This window comes from Macaca fascicularis, chromosome 4 (genome assembly GCF_037993035.2).
Source record: "Macaca fascicularis isolate 582-1 chromosome 4, T2T-MFA8v1.1".
NCBI classification, from domain to species: domain Eukaryota; kingdom Metazoa; phylum Chordata; class Mammalia; order Primates; family Cercopithecidae; genus Macaca; species Macaca fascicularis.
The window spans coordinates 133,326,891-133,346,974 of record NC_088378.1 but is presented as its reverse complement, the minus strand read 5'-3'; the positions used below and the strand labels follow the sequence as shown (position 1 = coordinate 133,346,974).

General features: G+C 38.9%; 1 protein-coding gene across 9 annotated transcripts in view; it reads right to left on the bottom strand.

The window, feature by feature from the left end:
- BTBD9 (BTB domain containing 9) overlaps window positions 1-20,084 on the bottom strand; it is a 506,404-nt gene that overhangs the window by 146,841 nt on the left and 339,479 nt on the right. For all 9 annotated transcript variants that reach the window (XM_065542923.2, XM_005553116.5, XM_045390224.3 and 6 more), the window contains one exon: window positions 525-714. In XM_065542923.2, the coding sequence (XP_065398995.1) occupies window positions 525-714 (190 nt within the window). The remainder of the gene's footprint in view (window positions 1-524; window positions 715-20,084) is intronic.

Sequence of the window (20,084 nt, the reverse complement as noted above, 5' to 3'; positions counted from 1 at the left end):
TGAGGGATATCACCAGTCTCACGGTTAAAAATTATATAATCCTATAAAGCAGGCAAGGTTAAAGTTCCCTTCTTAAAACAAAAAGGAACAACAAAAAGCCTAAGCGCAAAGATCACTAAGATTGTTCAGAACCAGATCTCGAATTCAGATCTGTTTTGTTCATATGTAATTCATTAAAGTTGAAAATGATTTTTTCATTCTATATAACTATCTTGACATTATCCTGTAAGTCTCTAACCAATACAAATTGAGACTGGAAAAGGACATAAGTCACCCAGGGAGAAGCCTCTTGTCTAGTTCCTCCATGAGTCTAACTTCAGTGTACTGCCCCAGCGGAAAATCCAAACAAGTACCCCATATCTTGTTGTTGTCCCTTCCTTCGGCTCCCACTCCTTTCTTGATATTTAGAGCAAAGAACAGTACAATGTCTTCACTGAAGTTATTAGGATTATCATTTTACCAAAATACGATCTATATGTGTATCTTCCATTTTAAAACTTATGAATGAGGAGGAATCTTCTTACCGTATTGACCCAATCATGTATGGCTGTGCTAGTTGAACCACAATCGCACCACTTCCTAGCTGGTGACATGTGTAGCCAGAATCCCAATCATAATTCTTAGTGTCCCCATTCAGCAAGGCATTTCGGCTCCGACTGACTCCTTCAATCACGCTGGCACAATCAGCAATTGTTGCAACGTTCTCCATGGGAACTGTGAATCCAAAAACAAGATTTGGCATCAGGATAAGAGAAGCCAAATATATCTCGATAGTGTGCTCAGAACAAAATTAATTAATTGCTATCTCAAATCAATGATAAAAGAAAAATTAGAACATTTGGATTATCTTCAGATATTAATACATTTTCCATGCCAAGTAGCTTTAAAAAAAAAAAGTTAAGCCCAGTGGGCATGGTGGCTCACACCTGTAATCCCAGCACTTTGGGAGGCTGAGGTGGGCAGATCACTTGAGGTCAAGAGTTTGAGACCAGCCAACATAGTGCAAACCCATCTCTACTAAAATAAAAAAAATCAGCCAGGCGTGGTGGCATGTGCCTATAGTCCCAGCTACTTGGGAGGCTGAGGCAGGAGAATCGCTTGAACCTAGGAGGCAGAGGTTGCAGTAAGCCAAGATCACATCACTGCACTCTAGCCTGGGTGACAGAGCGAGACTCGTCTCCAAAAAAAGAAAAAAAGAAAAAGCAAGGCATAGAAAAACACAGGCTATGTATTCATTTATACAAAGTTTTCAACAAAGTCAAAACTAAAACATACTTTGTTTAGAGCTATATACATAAATGCAAAACTAAAAACGGCATCTAGGAAATTAATACAGAAAATTAAAAATAGCGGCCGGGCGCGGTGGCTCACGCCTGTAATACCAGCACTTTGGGAGGCCGAGGCAGGTGAATCACGAGGTCAAGAGATCGAGACCATACTGGCCAACATGGTGAATCCCCGTATCTACTAAAAATACAAAAATTAGCTGGGCGTGGCAGCACGCGCCTGTAGTCCCAGCTACTCGGGAGGCTGAGGCAGGAGAATTACTTGAACCCAGCTGGGAGGCAGAGGTTGCAGTAAGCAGAGATGGTGCCATTGCACTCCAGCCTGGCAACAGAGTGAGACTCGGTCTCAAAAAAAACAAAAGAACAAAAGAAAAAAAGAAAATTAAAAATAGCTTGGGAAGAGGGAAGGGGAAATTTTGGAAGGGTCCCCCTCCCACCCCGCACCAAAAGGTCTAAATATTAATTGGGTCAGGCACAGTGGCTCATGCCTATAATCCCAGCACTTTGGGAGGCTCAGGAGGGCAGACTGCTTGAGTTCAGGAGTTCAAGACTAGCCAGGACAATGTGGTGAAACCCCATTTCTACCAAAAATACAAAGAATTAGCCAGGCGTGGTGGTGCACGTCTGAGGTCCCAGCAACTCGGCCTACTGAGGTGGGAGGATTGCTTGGGCCTGGGAGGGAATGGTTGCAGTGAGCTGAGATCATGCCACCGTACTACAGCCTTAATAACACAGTGAGACTCCCTCAAAAAAAAAAAAAAAGCAAAAACATTTTAATTGATTTTATGTCTAATAAATACTGGTTTTATTCTATATCTTAAGCTAGCTAGTAGGTACATAGGTATTTGTTTTATTAGTAGTTTCTAAGCTGCAGATATTTTATCTATTATTCTGAAAGTCTGTTTAAGGAAACATGTTAAATTCAGAATTTTGAAACTCACATAATAGGAAAGCGATGCAGGACCTGGTACCAAACCCATTTCAGAATATACAGTTGCCCTCAGCCATGATTCATTTCTTTTTTTGTCTACTATTCTGTGCGTTGCAGCATATATGCTCTTCCCATTGTTCATGAACTGCTGCATCTTAAAAACCCAGCTGTTCTGGTTTTGAGTCTCTCTCTCTCTATAACTCAAGTCTACATCAACCTGCTCATTTATAAAAGTCAAGAACTTCCTCAAAATGATGGATGCTCACTATGATGTAAATTCTCTAAACACTGAGAAGAGAATAAAAGGTAAGGGCCTTTTAAGTCCCCTGGGACCTTTTCTGTGCATTTAAAATAAAAACCTATAATTTTCTTCAGACATTTAAGCTATTTAACCAAAACCTACTTACATTCAAGGTTTGTAGCTTACATCAGATAATTTAAAAGTAGACTGGAAAAGAAAAAAGTAATTTTACATATATCTTCTATGCAACTCATTTATTTTCCAAAGTTGGACATGTTTGTACTTAAGCCCTCATCTCGTATGCCTTCACTAATTGCTTTGCTCTCTGTAGCTGAGTAAAGCCACCCACAGAGAAGAAAGGAAGGGAGAGGAGGGAGAGAGGATGAATTTTTCTGGTGATGAATTCCTTGATTATGAAGCTTAATTCCAAAGCAACAAGCAAAAACACTGGTGAAATTACCTGTAAGGACAGTTTCCTGGCAGAGAAGGAGCTCAGAGAGAAGCTCCCTGTGACTTTGGAAAGAAACAGAAGTGGACTATATTTAGAAGGTAAGTTATGGTACTTCTATCTCCTGGAAAAAGGGCAGTATTTGATTTCGAAGAGAGAACGAAAGGAAGTGGTATAAGATGTACAGTAAATTGGGCGGAGACATAACACTGTAGACAGGTTATGCTGCAGCAACTTACAGGCCCCTACTCTCTCAGTGGCTTAACACAGCACACATTTATTTTTTCACTCACCCTATGTATTCTACAACGATCAGCCAGCAGGCTCTGCTCATTGTATCACTCTGGAATCCCAGTCACAGAGGCTTCATATTGACATGTGCTTCCCAAATCACAGCCACAGTGGGAAGAGAGTAAGCTGGGCACAGGCTCTTAAAACTCTTCCCCAAAAGTAATACATGTCACTTTGCACATATTTCATTGTCTAAGACAAGTCACATGGCCTTACCTAACTTCAAAGGGGCCTAGAAAGCATAACCCTGCTGTGTGCCTGGGAAAAGCTCCAGGGAGAAAAAATGGAGTATTTGGTGAACGACATTTAATGTCTACCACAAACATTAAGCCTGGATGAAAGAGCATTCAATGGACAGGTACATCTGGTCATCTGTTTCAAGTACATAAAGTATTTCAGTTTATGAATATTCTAAGAGTTATATATCTATTCTCTTGCTGAGGGACATTTAGATTGTTACCATTGTTTTCTTTGCCATTACAAAGATGTCTTCTTATATTCCGGGTAAGAGTTTCTTAAAGGAATACTTAAGATTTCTATGTATGTGGAAGTGGAATTAGACTCATGACTATGAGTTAACTTCAACTTGCCTAGATATTGCCAAATTATTCACCAAAGTGGTTGTAAAACTTTATACTCTCTCCTTGAAGAGGCCCTTCACATCCCTTGTAAGTTGGATTCCTAGGCATTTTATTCTCTTTGAAGCAATTGTGAATGGGAGTTCACTCACGATTTGGCTCTCTATTATTGGTGTATAGGAATGCTTGTGATTTTTGCACACTGATTTTGTATCCTGAGACTTTGCTGAAGTTGCTTATAAGTTTAAGGAGATTTTGGGCTGAGCTGACAGGGTTTTCTAAATATACAATCATGTCATCTGCAAACAGAGACAATTTGACTTTGACTTCCTCTCTTCTTATGAATACTCTTTATTTCCTTCTCTTGCCTGACTGCCCTGGCCAGAACTTCCAACACTATGTTGAATGCAAGTGGTAAGAGGGCATTCTTGTCTTGTGCTGGTTTTCAAAGGGAATGTTTCCAGCTTTTGCCCATTCAGTATGATATTGGCTGTGGGTTTGTCATAAATAGCTCTTCTTATTTTGAGATACGTTCCATCAATAACTAGTTTACCGAGAGTTTTTAGCACGAAGGGGTGTTGAATTTTATCCAAAGCCTTTTCTGTATCTACTGAGATAATCATATGGTTTTTGTCATCGGCTCTGTTTCTGTGATGGATTACGCTTATTGATTTGCGTATGTTGAACAAGCCTTGCATCCCGGGGATGAAGCCGACTTGATCGTGGTAGATAAGCTTTTTGATGTGCTGCTGGATTTGGTTTGCCAGTATTTTATTGAGGATTTTTGTGTAGATGTTCATCAGGAATATTGGCCTGAAATTTACTTTTTTCTTTCTTTTTTTTTTTTTTTTTGAGATGAAGTTTCGCTCTTGTTGCCCAGGCTGGAGCGCAGTGGCGAGATCTCAGCTCACTGCAGCCTCCACCTGCCCGGCTCAAGCAATTCTCCTGCCTCAGCCTCCCAAGTAGCTGGGATTCCAGGTGCCCACCACTACGCCCGGCTAATTTTTCTGTATTTTTAGTAGAGATGGGGTTTCACCTTGTTGGTCAGGTTGGTCTCAAACTCCTCAGGTGATCCACCTGCCTCAGCCTCCCAAAGTGCTGGAATTACAGGTATGAACCACCACGCCCGGTTGAAATTTTCTTTTTTGGTTGTGTCTCTGCCAGGTTTTGGTATCAGGATGATGCTGGCCTCATAAAATGAGTTACAGAGGAGTCCCTCCTTTTCTATTGTTTGGAATAGTTTCAGAAGGAATGGTACCAGCTCCTCTTTGTACCTCTGGTAGAATTTGGCTGTGAATTCTTTTGGTCCTGGGCTTTTTTTTTTTTTTTTCTGGTTGGTAGGCTATTAATTACTGCCTCAATTTCAGAATTTGTTATTGGCCTATTCAGGGATTCGACTTCTTCCTGATTTAGTCTTGGGAGGGTGTATGTGTCCAGGAATTTATCCATTTCTTCTAGGTTTTCTAGTTTATTTGCTTAGAGGTGTTTATAGTATTGTCTGATGGTAGTTTGTATTTCTGTGGGATCAGTGGTGATATCCCCTTTATCATATTTTTTTTTAATTGTGTCTATTTGATTCTTCTCTCTTTTCTTCTTTATTAGTCTGGCTAGTGGTCTATCTATTTTGTTAATCTTTTCAAAAACCAGCTCCTGGATTCATTGATTTTTTGAAGGGTTTTTCGTGTCTCTCTCTCCTTTAGTTCTGCTCTCATCTTAGTTATTTCTTGTCTTCTGCTAGTTTTTGAATTTGTTTGCTCTTGCTTCTCTATCACTTTTAATTGTGATGTTAGGGTGTCGATTTTAGATCTTTCCTGCTTTCTCCTGTGGGCATTTAGTGTTATGAACTTCCCTCTAAACACTGCTTTAGCTATGTTCCAGAGATTCTGGTATGTTGTGTCTTTGTTCTCATTGTTTTCAAAGAACTTATTTATTTCTGCCTTAATTACATTATTTACCCAGTAGTCATTCAGGAGCAGTTGTTCAGTTTCCATGTTGTTGTGCAGTTTTGAGTGAATTTCTCCACTGCTCAAGGAAATAAGAGAGGACACAAACAAATGGAAAAACATCCCATTTGTTTTTCATGGATAGGAAAAATCAGTATCGTGAAAATGGCCATACTGCCCAAAGTAATTTATAGATTCAATGCTATCCCTATCAAGCTACCATTGAATTTCTTCACAGAATTAGAAAAACCTACTTTAAATGTCATATGGAACCAAAAAAGAGCCTGCATAGCCAAGACAATCCTAAGCAAAAAGAACAAAGCTGGAGGCATCACTGCTACCTGACTTCAAACTATACTACAAAGCTATAGTAACCAAAACAGCATAGTACTGGTACCAAAACAGATATATGGACCAATGGAACAGAACAGAGGCCTCAGAAATAATGCCACATATCTACAACCATCTGATCTTTGACAAACCTGACAAAAACAAGAAATGGGCAAAGGATTCCCTATTTAATAAATGGTGTTGGGAAAACTGGCTAGCCACATGCAGAAAACTGAAACTGAACCCCTTCCTTACACTTTATACAAAAATTAACTCAAGATGGATTAAAGTCTTAAATGTAAGACCTAAAACCACAAAAACTCTAGAAGAAAACCTAGGCAGTACCATTCAGGACATAGGCATGGGGAAAGACTTCATGACTAAAACATGAAAAGCAATGGCAACAAAAGCCAAAATTGACAAATGGGATCTAATTAAACTAAAGAGCTTATGCACAGCAGAAGAAACTATTATCAGAGTGAACAGGCAACCTACAGAATGGGAGAAAATTTTTGCAATCTATCCATCTGACAAAGGGCTAATATTCAGAATCTACAAGGAACTTCAAGAAATTTACAAGAAAAAAAAAACCATCAAAAAGCAGGCAAAGGATATGAACAGACACTTCTCAAAAGAAGACATGTATGTGACCAATAAACATATGAAAAAAAGCTCATCATCACTGGCCATTAGAGAAAAGGAAATCAAAACCACAACGAGATACCATCTCATGCCAGTTAGAATGATGATCATTAAAACGTCAGGAAACAACAGATGCTGGAGAGGATGTGGAGAAATAGGAACACTTTTACACTGTTGATGGGAGGGTAAATTAGTCCAACCATTGTGGAAGACAGTGTGGCAATTCCTCAAGGATCTAAAACCAGAAATACCATTTGACCCAGCAATACCATTACTGGGTATATACTCAAAGGATTATAAATCACTCTACTATAGATACATGCACACATATGTTCACAGTAGCAAAGACTTGGAACCAACCCAAATGTCCATCAGTGATAGACTGGATAAAGAAAATGTGGCAGATATACACCATGGAATACTATGCAGCCATAAAAAAGGATGAGTTCATGTCCTTTGCAGGGACATGGATGAAGCTGGAAACCATCATTCTCAGCAAACTAACACAAGAACAGAAAACCAAACCCCACATGTTCTCACTCATAAGTGGGAGTTGAAGAATGAGAACACATGGACACAGGGAGGGAAACATCACACACCGGGGCCTGTCAGGGGTGGGGGTCTAGGGGAGGGATAGCATTAGGAGAAATACCTAATGTAGATGACAGGCTGGTGGGTGCAGCAAACCACCACGGCACGTGTATACCTGTGTAACAAATCTGCATGTTCTGTACATGTATCCCAGAACTTAAAGTATAATAAAAATAAAATAAAATAAAATTTTGTGCCAAAAAACAAACAAACAAAAAAAACTTTATACTCTCATTTAATTGCTCCACATCCTCACCAACTCCTGGTAATGTCAGACAAATGAGTGTGAAATGGGATCTCAATGTGATTTTAGTTTTTAACTTTTTTGTTAGGTGAACTTGAACCTTTTTTTCCCTCTGGAATCATTCTCAATTTCTCTTCTGTAAACTGTCTATTTTTATCTTTTGCCTATTTTTCTATTATCTTTTTAATTGATTTTCAGGATGCCAGGCTTTTATAGGTCAATTTATTGAGTTGAAACATTTAATCTTTTTATGACTTGTGCTTTTCCCTTTTCAAAAGAATTTGATTATTGTTGTTGTTGTTGAGACACGGTCTCATTCTGTCATCCAGGCTGGAGTGCAGTGGTACGATCACAGTTCACTACAGCCTTGAACTCCCAGGCTCAAGCAATCCTCCTGCCTCAGCCTCTCAAGTAGCTGGGACCATAGGCAGGTGCCACCATGCCTGGCTAATTTTTTAATTTTTTTATAGAGACAAGATCCCATTTTGTTGCCCAGGCTGGTCTTCAACTCCTGGGCTCAAGCAATCCTCCTGCTTCAGCCTCCCAAAGTGCTGGGGTTATAGGCATGAGCCACCATGCCTGGCAAACTTTTCCTTTCTTGTTTATAAGTTCTTTCCTATACCAAATTCATATTTTCCTAATTTTCTCCTAAAAGTTCTCAATTTTTTTCTTTTTATGTTTAGTTCTTTAATCTATTCAGAATTTAGTTTTAGTATGCTTTGAGATGGGGATTTTCATCTTTTATTTATAAATATGACTACTTTCCCCAATAGCATTTAATGAACAGCCCATCCTTTCCCCCATTAATTTATGTTACTTTAGTGACATATGAAGTTTTTGTATATATTTGCATCTCCATTTAAGATCTGTATTCTGAGGCTGGATACGGTGGCTCACACCTGTAATAATCCCAGCTCTTTGGGAGGCAGAGGCAGGAGGAGCACTTGAGGCCAGGAGTTTGAGATCAGCTTGGCAAACATGGTGAAACCCCATCTCTACTAAAAATGCAAAAAATAGCTGCATGTGGTGGTGCATGCCTGTAATCCCAGCTATTGGGAGGTTGAGGCAGGAGAATCGCTTGAACCCGGGAGGGTAAGGTTGCAGTGGGCCGAGATCACGCCACTGCGCTCCAGCCTGGGCAACAAAGCAAGACTCTGTCTCAAAAAAACAAAAACAAAAAAAGATCTGTATTCTGTTTCATTGGTCGATTTGACTAGCCTTGTGCCTTTACCATGCTGTCTGAATTACCATAATTTTAAAGTAATTGTAAATCTTAGTTAGCTGTCTCCTCCCCCTTCTTTTCCTTCTCTTTTTTCTTTTACATTATCATATATTCTTGGCCCTTTCAGGAAAATTTTTCATTTTGTTTAAGTTTTCAAACATACTGGCATCCATTATTTCACAGTATAGCTCTTTTTCATTCAAAATGTTGTTTATTATACTTTGCCCTTTTTTTTGTCCAGTTCTATACAGGTTTGTCTATTTTATTAGTGCTCTTAAAGAACCAATGTTGGTTTTGTTGATTCTTTTCTTTCCTATTTTACTAAATTCCTCTCTTCTCTTTATTATTTTCCTCCTCCTGCTCCTTTGGATTTATTCTATTTTTTCCTAACTACTTGAAATGAATGTTTAACTCACTAATCTTTTTCTTTTCTAAAAAATGTATTTAAAGCTAATATAATATTTTACTTCTAACTCCTGTTTTACCTTTATAATTAAGTTTTGATACTTAGTGTTTTGAAGAGTACCAGTCAGGTGTTGTGTAGAATGTCCCTCAATTTGGGTTTGTCTGATATATAGTATTTTAAAAGTTAATCGTTTCTAAATATTTTATAATTTCCTTTATCATTTTTCCTTTGACCCACGAATTATTCAGAAGTACGTTTTCAACTTTCTAAATATCATTTTTCAAGTTATCTTTCTGTTACTGATATTTAATTAAACTGCAATGTGGACAAAAAACTGTGGTGTGTCTGATGTGACTTCGTAAAATTTTAGATTTACTTTGTGATCTAGTACATGGCTAATTGTTATTAATGTCTTTTTTTTTTTTTTTTTTTTTTTTTTTTTTAGACAGAGTCTCGCTCTGTCGCCCAGGCTGGAGTGCAATGGCGCGATCTCGGCTCACTGCAACCTCCACTTCCTGGGTTCACACCATTCTCTTGCCTCAGCCTCCTGAGTAGCTGGGACTACAGGCGCCCGCCACCACTCCCGGCTAATTTTTTGTTATTTTTAGTAGAGATGGGGTTTCACCATGTTAGCCTGGATGGTCTCGATCTCCTGACCTTGTGATCCGCCAGCCTCGGCCTCCCAAAGTGCTAGGATTACAGGCGTGAGCCACCACGCCCAGCCCTTATTAATGTCTTATGTGTGCCTGAAAAGAATGTATGTTCTCTAATTTGGGGGATGTATGGTTCTATATATATTTATTAGATCAAACTTCCCAATTGTATTATTCAAATATTTATATGCTTACTGATTACTGGGAGATGTTTGTTAAAATCTCCTGCGGCTGGGCGCGGTGGCTCACGCCTGTAATCCCAGCACTTTGGTAGGCCAAGGTGGGCAGATCACAAGGTCAGGAGTTAGAGAGCAGCCTGCCTGGCTAACATGGTGAAACCCTGTCTCTACTACAAATACAAAAATTAGCTAGGCATGGTGGCGGGCACCTGTAATCCCAGCTACTCAGGAGGCTGAGGCAGGAGAATCGTTTGAACCTGGGAGGTGGAGGTTGCAATGAGCTGAAATTGCGCCACTGCACCCCAGCCTGGGCGACAGAGTGAGACTCCGTCTCAAAAAAAAAACAAAAAAAAAAAACAAAAAACTCCTGCCATGACTATCACTATAGATTTGTCAGTTTTTCCTTACAATTCTGTTGATTTTTGCTTTATGTATTTTGAGACCATATCATCATGTACATCATTTTAGAAATTATATCTTCCTGGTAGCTTGAACCTTTCATCATTATGTATTATTGTTCTTTATTCTTAATAATGTTTTTGCCCTAAAGTCTATGTTGTCTGATGTCAAGTAACTATAACACCTTTACATTGTCTACTATTTCCTTAGTATCATGTCACTTTCTATTTTTCTGGTCTCTTGTAAATAACATATAACAGATTTTTAAAAGATTCAGTGTCCTTAACTGGCAGTGTGTCTTTTAACTGGCAGATTTACATGACTCACATTAATTGTTATTACTAATTTATTTGAACTCGCTTTTATTTTCTATTTACATGTTTTTTCTTTGCTGTTTCCCTTACCTTTCTGCCTATTCTGCTCCAGTTTTCTAATGAATGGGTAGATTATTTCATTTCTCCTACCAGTTATCCCAACTGATTTGGTTTGGAAGTTATATATACATATTACATTTTTATCCTTTTACTTCTCTTACATTTTAGGCAAGCATACCAGATTTAGTAATGCCTAAAATTAGTAATTATATATCCCTTCTCCTGACCAAAAGACCTTAACACATGTCTGCAATTAAAAATATTCTTGACACATAATATTTGTACATATTTGTGGGGTACAAGTGATATTTTGTTACATGCATAGAATGTACAATAATCAAGTCAGAGTATCCCTCACCTCAAGTATTTGTTGTTTCCATGTACTGAGAACATTTCATGTCCTCTCTTGAAGCTATTCTAAAATACACACTACATTGTTATTAACTGTAGTCACCCTACTCTACTATCAAACATTAGAACTTATTCCTTCCATCTAATTGTACGCTTGTACCCTTTAACCAATCTCCCTTTATCCCTTCACCCTTCCAAGCCCAAACACACAAAACCTTCCCAGCCTCTGGTGCCTATTATTTTACTCTCTACCTCCATGAGATCAACTTTTTAAGCTCTCACTTATGAGTAACAACATATGATATTTGTCTATCTGTGCCTGGCTTATTTCACATAACATAATGACCTCCAGTTCCATCCATGTTGCTGCAAATGACAGGATTTCATTCTTTATTATGGCCAAATAGTATTCTGTTGTGTATATAAGTAACATCTTTATTCATTCGCCTATTGATGGGCACTTAGGTTGATTCTATATTATTGCTATAATTGAATTGAACTATAGAACACCCTGCTGTTGTCTGCTGGAGAACTGCTTAATGTGGGGGAAAACACTTGCCCTACACACATTTTGGTGACTGCAAGTGTGTATGTTAACTATTTAAGAAAAGAGTAAATGTTTGTTGTTTTTCTAATACATATATCAACAAATGTCAATCTCACAAAGAAAACTGGTTAAGAAGAACAAGTGACAGAAAAATACATAGAAAACAATGCCTTTTATATTGTTTAGTGACACATACATATGTGATGAATTAGAAAGGAAAGCTAGGGAATAGTAGACACTAAAATTCAGATTAGTCGTTACCTCTAGGTAGGAACAGAGTGGGGATGCAATTGGAGGAGGAACACACAAAGGGCTTCAAAGGTTTCGTGATGTGCAGTTTCTTTTCTTTTTAAACTGACACATAATTGTACATATTTATGGGGTACAGTATGATGTTTCAATATATGTATACACTGTGTAAAAATCAAATCAGGGTCTTCAGAACATATCATCTCATACATTTAACATTTCTTTGTAGTGAAACATTCAAAATCCTCTCTTCTAGTTATCTTGAAATATACAGTACAACACTGTTAACCACAGTCACCCTACTGTACAACAGAACACCAGAACTTATTCCTCCTCTCTAACTGTAACTCTGTACCAGTTGACCAGTTTCTCCTTACCTCCCAACTCTTCTCAGCCTCTGGTAACCACTACTCTACTGTCATAGCTATGAGATCAACTTCTTTACACTTCACATATGAGTGAGATCATGCAGTGTTTGTCCTCCTGTGCCTGGCTTTCTTATTTCATTTAACTGTCTCCAGATTCTTCCATGTTGCTGCAAATGACACATTTCATTCTTTTAATGGCTGAATAATATTCCGTTGTGTGTGTGTGTATATATATATATATATATCACATTCTCTTTATACATCCATACACTGATGGACACTTAGGTTGATTCTATGTCTTGGCTATTGTGAATTATGCTGTAATAAACATGGGAGTGAAGATATCTCTATCACAGATTTCATTTCCTTTAGATATATACCCAGTAGTGGGATTGCTGGGTCATATAGTAGTTTTATTTTTAGTTTTCTGAGGAACTTCCATACTGTTTTCCACAATGGCTGTACTAATTTACATTACCACCAACAGTGTACAAGAGTTCCCCCTTTCTCCACATCCATGCCTGCATTTGTTATTTTTTTGTCTTTGATACCACCCATTCTAATTTGGGTGAAGTAATATATCACTGTGGTTTTTATTTGCATTTCCCTTATTAGTGATGCTGAGTATTTTTTCACATACCCACTGGCCATTTGTATGTCTTCTCTAGAGAACTATCTATTCAGATATTTTGCCCATTTTCTGTTGGATTATTTATTTATTTTGCCATTGAGAATATTCCTTATATATTCTGAATATTAACCCCTATTCAGATGCATACTTTGCAATAGATTCTCCCATTCTGTAAACTGTCTATTCACTCTTTGACTGTTGCCTTTGCTGTGCAGAAGCTTTTTAGTTTTGTATAATCCCATTTATCTATATTTGCTATTGCTGCCTATGTTTTTGGGGTCTTATCCAAAAAATTCTTGCTCAGACCGATGTCATGAAGCATTTCTCCCATGTTTTCTCCTAGTAGTTTTATTGTTTCAGGTCTTACTTTTAAGTCTTTAATTCATTTTGAGTTTATTTTTGTATAGGTAACATTCTATTTCTTAGGCTGCATGGTGAGTAGGCGAGTGTTCCTGCTCACCAAACTTTACATGTATTGTATTTATGTTCTTTTGCGCATATGGAATATTGGTTTTTAAAAAGTTTCATACATCTTAACACTGTTTTTATGAAAACCAGAAAGATGGCAAGCCTCTGAAAGTATAAAACCTTTTATGATTATGCTGAGTGCTGATATCCTCTGTAGACAGCTTGGTCTCACCAGTTGTCTCTGTTGACTCTGTGTTAGTTTGTCAGTTTCCACCTACGCTATGCCTTACTGCTTCACAATTTTATCTCTAGGTAATCTAATTCAATTAGAGCATCAATATCACAGACTATCACAAAATCATTACTGATATGCTTTCAAGCTCTTTGGGGAAAAACGGCTGGGATCAGCACTCAGAATTCCTTTTCTGCAGACACATTTACAAATGGATTTGTTAAACAGATTATTTCTGTCTCTAACGTATTTTCTAAGTTGGTAATATCTAGTAATATCATCCTTTGGCCCTCTGGAATCTTGAGGTGGTCTAAAATGCTGCTACATTAAAGAATGTTGTGGCTGGGCGTGGTGGCTTACATCTACAATCCCAGCACTTTGGGAGGTCAAGGTGGGAGGATTATTTGAGGCCAGGAATTTGAGAACACCCTGGGCAACAAAGGAAGACCCCATCTCCACAAAAAATACAAGACATGGTGGCACATGCCTGAAGTCCCAGCTACTCAGGAGGCTGAGGCAGGAAGATCACTTGATCCTCGCCTGGGCAACAGAGTGAGACTCTGTCTCAAAAACAAACAAACAAAACCAGAATTTTGTCTTTTTAAGAAGGAATTCTTACAAAAGTCTTATGGCATAAAAAAGAAGGAGATATATATATATATATATATATATATATATATATATATATATATGCTCATGAATAGCATACCATTGTTCCTACTTTGATCTCAATGTAATTATTCATTAATGTTTATTAGTCAAAGTATGGATCTACAAAAGGAGCCCAACAGAGACACATACAGACACACTCCACACACTCACACATATGTATATATATCCATGATATATATGCATATGGATATGTGTATATCAGTGAAATCTACCCCAAGTCCTAAATTTCCTTTCAAGAAACAGCTTTTACTAGAAATCAACTAGCAATTTGATAATCAACTCTACTATCTAATTCATAAGGCAAAACATCAAAAGGCCAGGCATGGTGGCTCATACCTGTAATCCCAGCACTTTGGGAAGCCAAGGTGGGTAGATCAGGAAGTCAAGAGTTCAAGACCAGCCTGGCCAACATAGTGAAACCCCATTTCTACTAAAAATACAAAAATTAGCTGGGCATGGTGGTGGGCACCTGTAGTCCCAGCTACTCAGGAGGCTGAGGCAGGAGATTCACTTGAATCCGGGAGGCAGAAGTTGCAGTGGGCTGAGACCATGTCACTGCACTCCAGCCTGGGCGACAGAGCAAGGCTCCATCTCAAAAAACAAACAAACAAACAAAAACCAAAAAACCAACATCAAAAGAATACCACCTCTCTTAATTCTTTTTTTTTTTTTTTTTAAATAAAGACAGGGTCTCGCTATGTGGCCCAGACTCCTGGGCTCAAGCAATCCTCCCACCTTGGCCTCTCAAAGTTCTAGGACTACAGGCATGAACTACCGTGTCTGGCCTTCTCTTAATTCTGATTCCTACTTTTTGCTAATAAGTCAAATTAACAGTATAATGACCAAATGATGCTGACACCTGGAAGAAGAAAAGAACCTAAAGCACAAGCCCAGTGGATTTACCTTCTGTAAATCACCAAGATGAGACCATCATTCTAGCACTGTCCCACTTCTTAATATCCAAATCAGTACTTCAAACTGACCTGACCTGACAACCAGAGATTCAGAATGTGAGTTTCATAAGGGAAGGAACGGTTTTGTTTTGTTTTGTTTTCCTGCAGCTGTATTCCCATTGCCAAGGAACAATGCCTAGCACATGGTAGGCGCTCAATAAATATTTGCTGAGTAAATGAATCAAAGCTAGAAAACGATGCCTATGTAAGGTTGTGGTGCTTAACCTTCCTTAACATAGTTCCTTACCAAAGCTAAGAAAATCTAAAAGTTACTGAATAAAGCAGAAAAAAATTGCTTTATCAGTGGAAGTTTTCTTAGAAAAGTAAAATATGATCAATCTCTGGGTTTGACCTAAACATTAAAAAGAAAATAAATATGCCCATGGTAGAAGAGTTGCTATCTAAGCACTACCCACACTTTGTTTCTCAACTTCTCCCCTAAAAGTCTGCCCCACATGCAGAAAGTTTGGTCACTCATGGTAGACTAAACTATTTTTTGATGGAGAAAACATTTTGGGGGGCAAAAGTGAGAAGAGTGTAGATAACAGTGTAGCTTTTAAAGACTATAAAAGGTTATCGTTTTTGTATGTTTTGTTTGTTTTTGAGATAGAGTCTCACTCTATTGCCCAGGCTGGAGTGCAGTGGCATGGTCTCGACTCACTGCAACCTCCGCCTCCCAGGTTCAAGCGATTCTCCTGCTCAGCCTCCCCAGCAGCTGGGACTACAGAGGCATGCCACCACACCCGGCTAATTTTTTTTACTTTTAGTAGAGATGGGGTTTCACCATGTTGGCCAGGCTGGTGTCAAACTCGTGACCTCAAGTGATTCACCTGCCTCGGCCTCCCAAAGTGCTAAGATCACAGGTGTCAGCCACCGCGCCTGACCCTTAAAGACTATAAAAGGTCTTTTATGCCCAAGGGGGAGAAATGTCTGATTTAGTCACACTTACAATAGTTGTGACAGATGTTTGTCCCATTGTCACCATTGGTTTACTAATATACATAAGCCACATCCTCCATTTCAGCAGGGAATAATTTTGTTATGAATTTTTCTTTCTAGAAACACAAACCTCAGCCTACCTAGTTGGACTGCCTTAAACAATTACTCAATGGTTTGAATAAGTTCTGTGGTCTTTTTCACTGGGAAAGATTAGAGAGTGATTCTATATCTGAATGCAGCACACAGAAGGTTTCATACTGTTTTTCTTCCCAGAGGGACTGGGCCACTCCCCATTTTGAATGTTCATTATCATCTTTCATATGCGTCTGATAAATTTATTAAAAACACCATCTGGATGGGACTCAGCTTTCTGCTGTATTTCTAGTCTTCTAGTTTCCTCCCTTGTCCCACTGGAATTTCTGCCCCAATTTGTGTCACTTTGTTTACAAAATCATGCTGCCAAAACCCAGTGTCTTGCGTCTGTCACTTTCTGGTGTTCTTTTGCCATCCTTCACCTATATCCCTATTACAACAGCCTGTGCTAGGAGCAAAAGGCAAAGGGGAACCGCCTGGACAGAAATTACTTTTCGCCCTCTGTACACATAGCAATTCTGCTCAGACAAATTTAATTTGCTGCTTCTGAATGCAAAAGTTGCATGTTAACAAAGTGTATACATTTTGCAAAGTGTATGAATATTGGAATGATTCAGACTGCAGGGAACTGCAGAAAAAGTGATCTGAAAACAATTTTACTGCTCTCTGTTCTTACATAGCACCAGGGGTGGCCAACGACTTGCCAGTAAATTTAATTCAGGAGTAATAAATTTTTTAAAAGGCAGTATTACTTCAGTAGGACATGACCTGAGGGCCACCTGTACCAGCTATATTTAAAGATAAGACTGATATGTTATTTAACTGTCTCCAGAGATCACCTTTGAGAGGTGGGGAAAAAAGCCCACTCGAAGCAGATTTTGTAAAAGGAAATAACACTTAGCAGTTACAGAGTACTGTCATCTTCAACAACTGTGCTCTGTTGGGCTTTATTCAATGTTTCCCTGGCTGTTTTCACTACAAAATTGTTTTCTAACAGCACAGTGGTTCATGCTGCAAACGAATGGTTAATAATCTCAGAGTAGATGATTCTCTGTTGCCAAGATTTTCATAGAGATACAAAGCATTTCCTGTTTAAGAAGATAACCATTAGCTTAAGCTCCTACATAGATATCCTCCCACAGACACTCCTTTTTTAAAAGGGGAAAACACACTAGTGGCCTAGCCCCAGGCCTACACAGGAGTTTGTTGCTGATCAGGCAAGCTTCTAACCCAACTGTAATCCAACCTTCTGTCAAATTATTCAAAAGGAAAAAATATCCACAGCTGTTCTGTCTTAACAGCTGTAAAAGAACAATAGCTAATTAGAGAACAAGCCCATCTTTCTTGGAAACCATCAAAAAGCTGTAAAAATGTACTCTACAACACAGGCACTTGTTACATTAATTCCTAGTTTTATCTATCCGGTTAAGAAAATCACTTTTCAATCATATATCACATTATCAAAGAAAAACCATGGGTTATATATGGCATATAATTTTTAAGCTTTTCCTTTCCCAAAGTTTCCCTCAGCTGCTTCTGAGAAGGCTGCTTCTGAACACACTTCCAGAAGATTCAGTCCTGACCACCTCTCCACACCCGTGGGTGAAGCCCATGGGTAGAAAACAGGCCATGCCTTTTGAAAACTGGAGCCCCTTTCCCCTAATTGATTTTTCCTTCTTTTTTTGCTTTCTATTTTGTCTGTTTAATTAGCACTAATCTCAGTATTCTAATCTTTCCTGTTCTAGCTCCAATTTTTACATTGCCAAGGTTGCCCAAATCACATCTTAAGATTATAAGGGCTCTGAAAATCATGCTGAGTCCATTTTACCCAGTGATAAGAAGAGGTTAACACCTCCCTAAACTTCAGATATGTTCCCCTCCACCTCTTGCCCCTCAAACACACGCAAATTTTAGGAAGCTATAGCTCTAAACACTTCAGAGGAAGTGGCCTGCTTTCTAGAAGATGAGAAATCAGAGATGGTTAGGTGAGGTGATGTGGCAACAGTAGATCTCAAATGTACAAGTTCACCAGGATCAGTGAATTTTCTCTCTCTCCTCACACTGAGGCCTTTGAATGAAAGCACATTCCAAAAATAACTGTATGGTTTACTCTCTTATGTGTAGTTTGACAATCCTGTAGTTTAAACGCTGGAGGTTTTAGCTGAGAAAATCAATTCAAAGGCCTTAAAGAATCAAGCATCAGATGTTAGCAGCAATAACCACTGCAGTGTATCAAAGAGGGATTCACTCTGAAGGTGAGGCCTTGAAATTGAGGACAGAGGCATTTCCAGGTATAAAGAAAAAAGATACCCCAAACATCCAATTCTGTGTTTGAACTAACAGGCAATATCTCTGTGGGTGATTTTTTTATTCTTTCCTCCGGACATAACTTGTCAGGGAAGAGACTTTATATCCGCACTGTAAACATACAAGTGATTTATACAAACACAGGAAAAGGAATAACCAACATACAAATAGTCACTTAAACTGGTTTTGCAAGTTTTCAAAACGATTTCTCAAAAAAATTAAGAAGTTTTAATATAAAGGGCATCTTTTTCTGTGAGTAGTATCGTAAGTTTCACATGAATTTATTTTGCCTTCTTCCTTAAAAGATGTTCAAATTGTTGCAGGATTCCTAGTTAAAATCAACAGAGTTTTGTTTTGTTTCTGTTTTTTTGAGGCGGCTCTCGTTCTGTCGCCCAGGCTGGAGTACAGTGGCATGATCACGGCTCACTGCAGCCTCGACCTCTCACAGCAATGAGGTGATGCTCCCACCTCAGCCTCTGGAGTAGCTGGGACTACAGGTACACGCCACCAAGCCTGGCTTTTTTTTTTTTTTTTTTTTTTGTAGAGACAGGATTTTGCCATGTTGCCCAGGCTGGTCTCAAACTCCTGAGGTCAAGCATTTCTCTTGCCTCAGCCTCCCAAAGTGCTGGGATTACAGGCCTGAGCCACTGCGCCTGGGCCAAGTGAGTTATTTTTGTACCACACTACGAAATAAAGGGCCGTTTAAAGGGTCGTCGGGTCACAACAATTTCATGACTCAAATCAGAGATGTCACCACAGCTTGGGAAATATTTCTCATTCACATTGAACAGAGAACAAAGGATATGCAAAAGGTTGTTAAAAATTCCACAAAAAGGCCAGGCACAGTAACTTACACCTGTAATCCCAGCATTTTGGGAGGTTGAAGTGAGTGGATCACCTGAGGTCAGGAGTTTGAGACCAGCCTGGCCAAAATGGTGAAACCCCATCTCTACTAAAAATACGAAAATTAGCTGGTCATGGTAGTAGGTGCCTATAATCCCAGCTACTTGGAAGGCTGAGTCAGGAGAATCGCTTGAACCCAGAGGTGGAGGCTGCAGTGAGCCGAGATCATACCACTGCACTCCAGCCTGGTGACGGAGTGAGATTCCATCTCCAAAACAAACAAACAAACAAACAAAACAAAACACACACACACACACACACACACAACCCACAAAGAAGTGGTGGTTTATTTAATACCATTTTTTTTTTTTTTTTGAGATGGAATCTCTCTCTGTTGCCAGGCTGGAGTGCAGTGATGTGATCTCGGCTCACTGCAACCTCTGACTCCCTGGTTCAAGTGATTCTCCTGCCTCAGCCTCCCAAGTAGCTGGGATTACAGGTGCCTGCCACTACGCCCAGCTAATTTTTAGTAGAGACGGGGTTTCACCATGTTAGCCAGGATGGTCTCAATCTCCTGACCACCTTGGCCTCCCAAAGTGCTGGGATTACAGGCATGAACCACTGTGCCCAGCCTATTTAATAATTTTTTAAAAACGATCCTTTAATAAAGAATAAAGTAGTAGCCTTTCTTTTTTTTTTTTTAAGCTAGTGGCTGTATCTGGTTCAAACATTA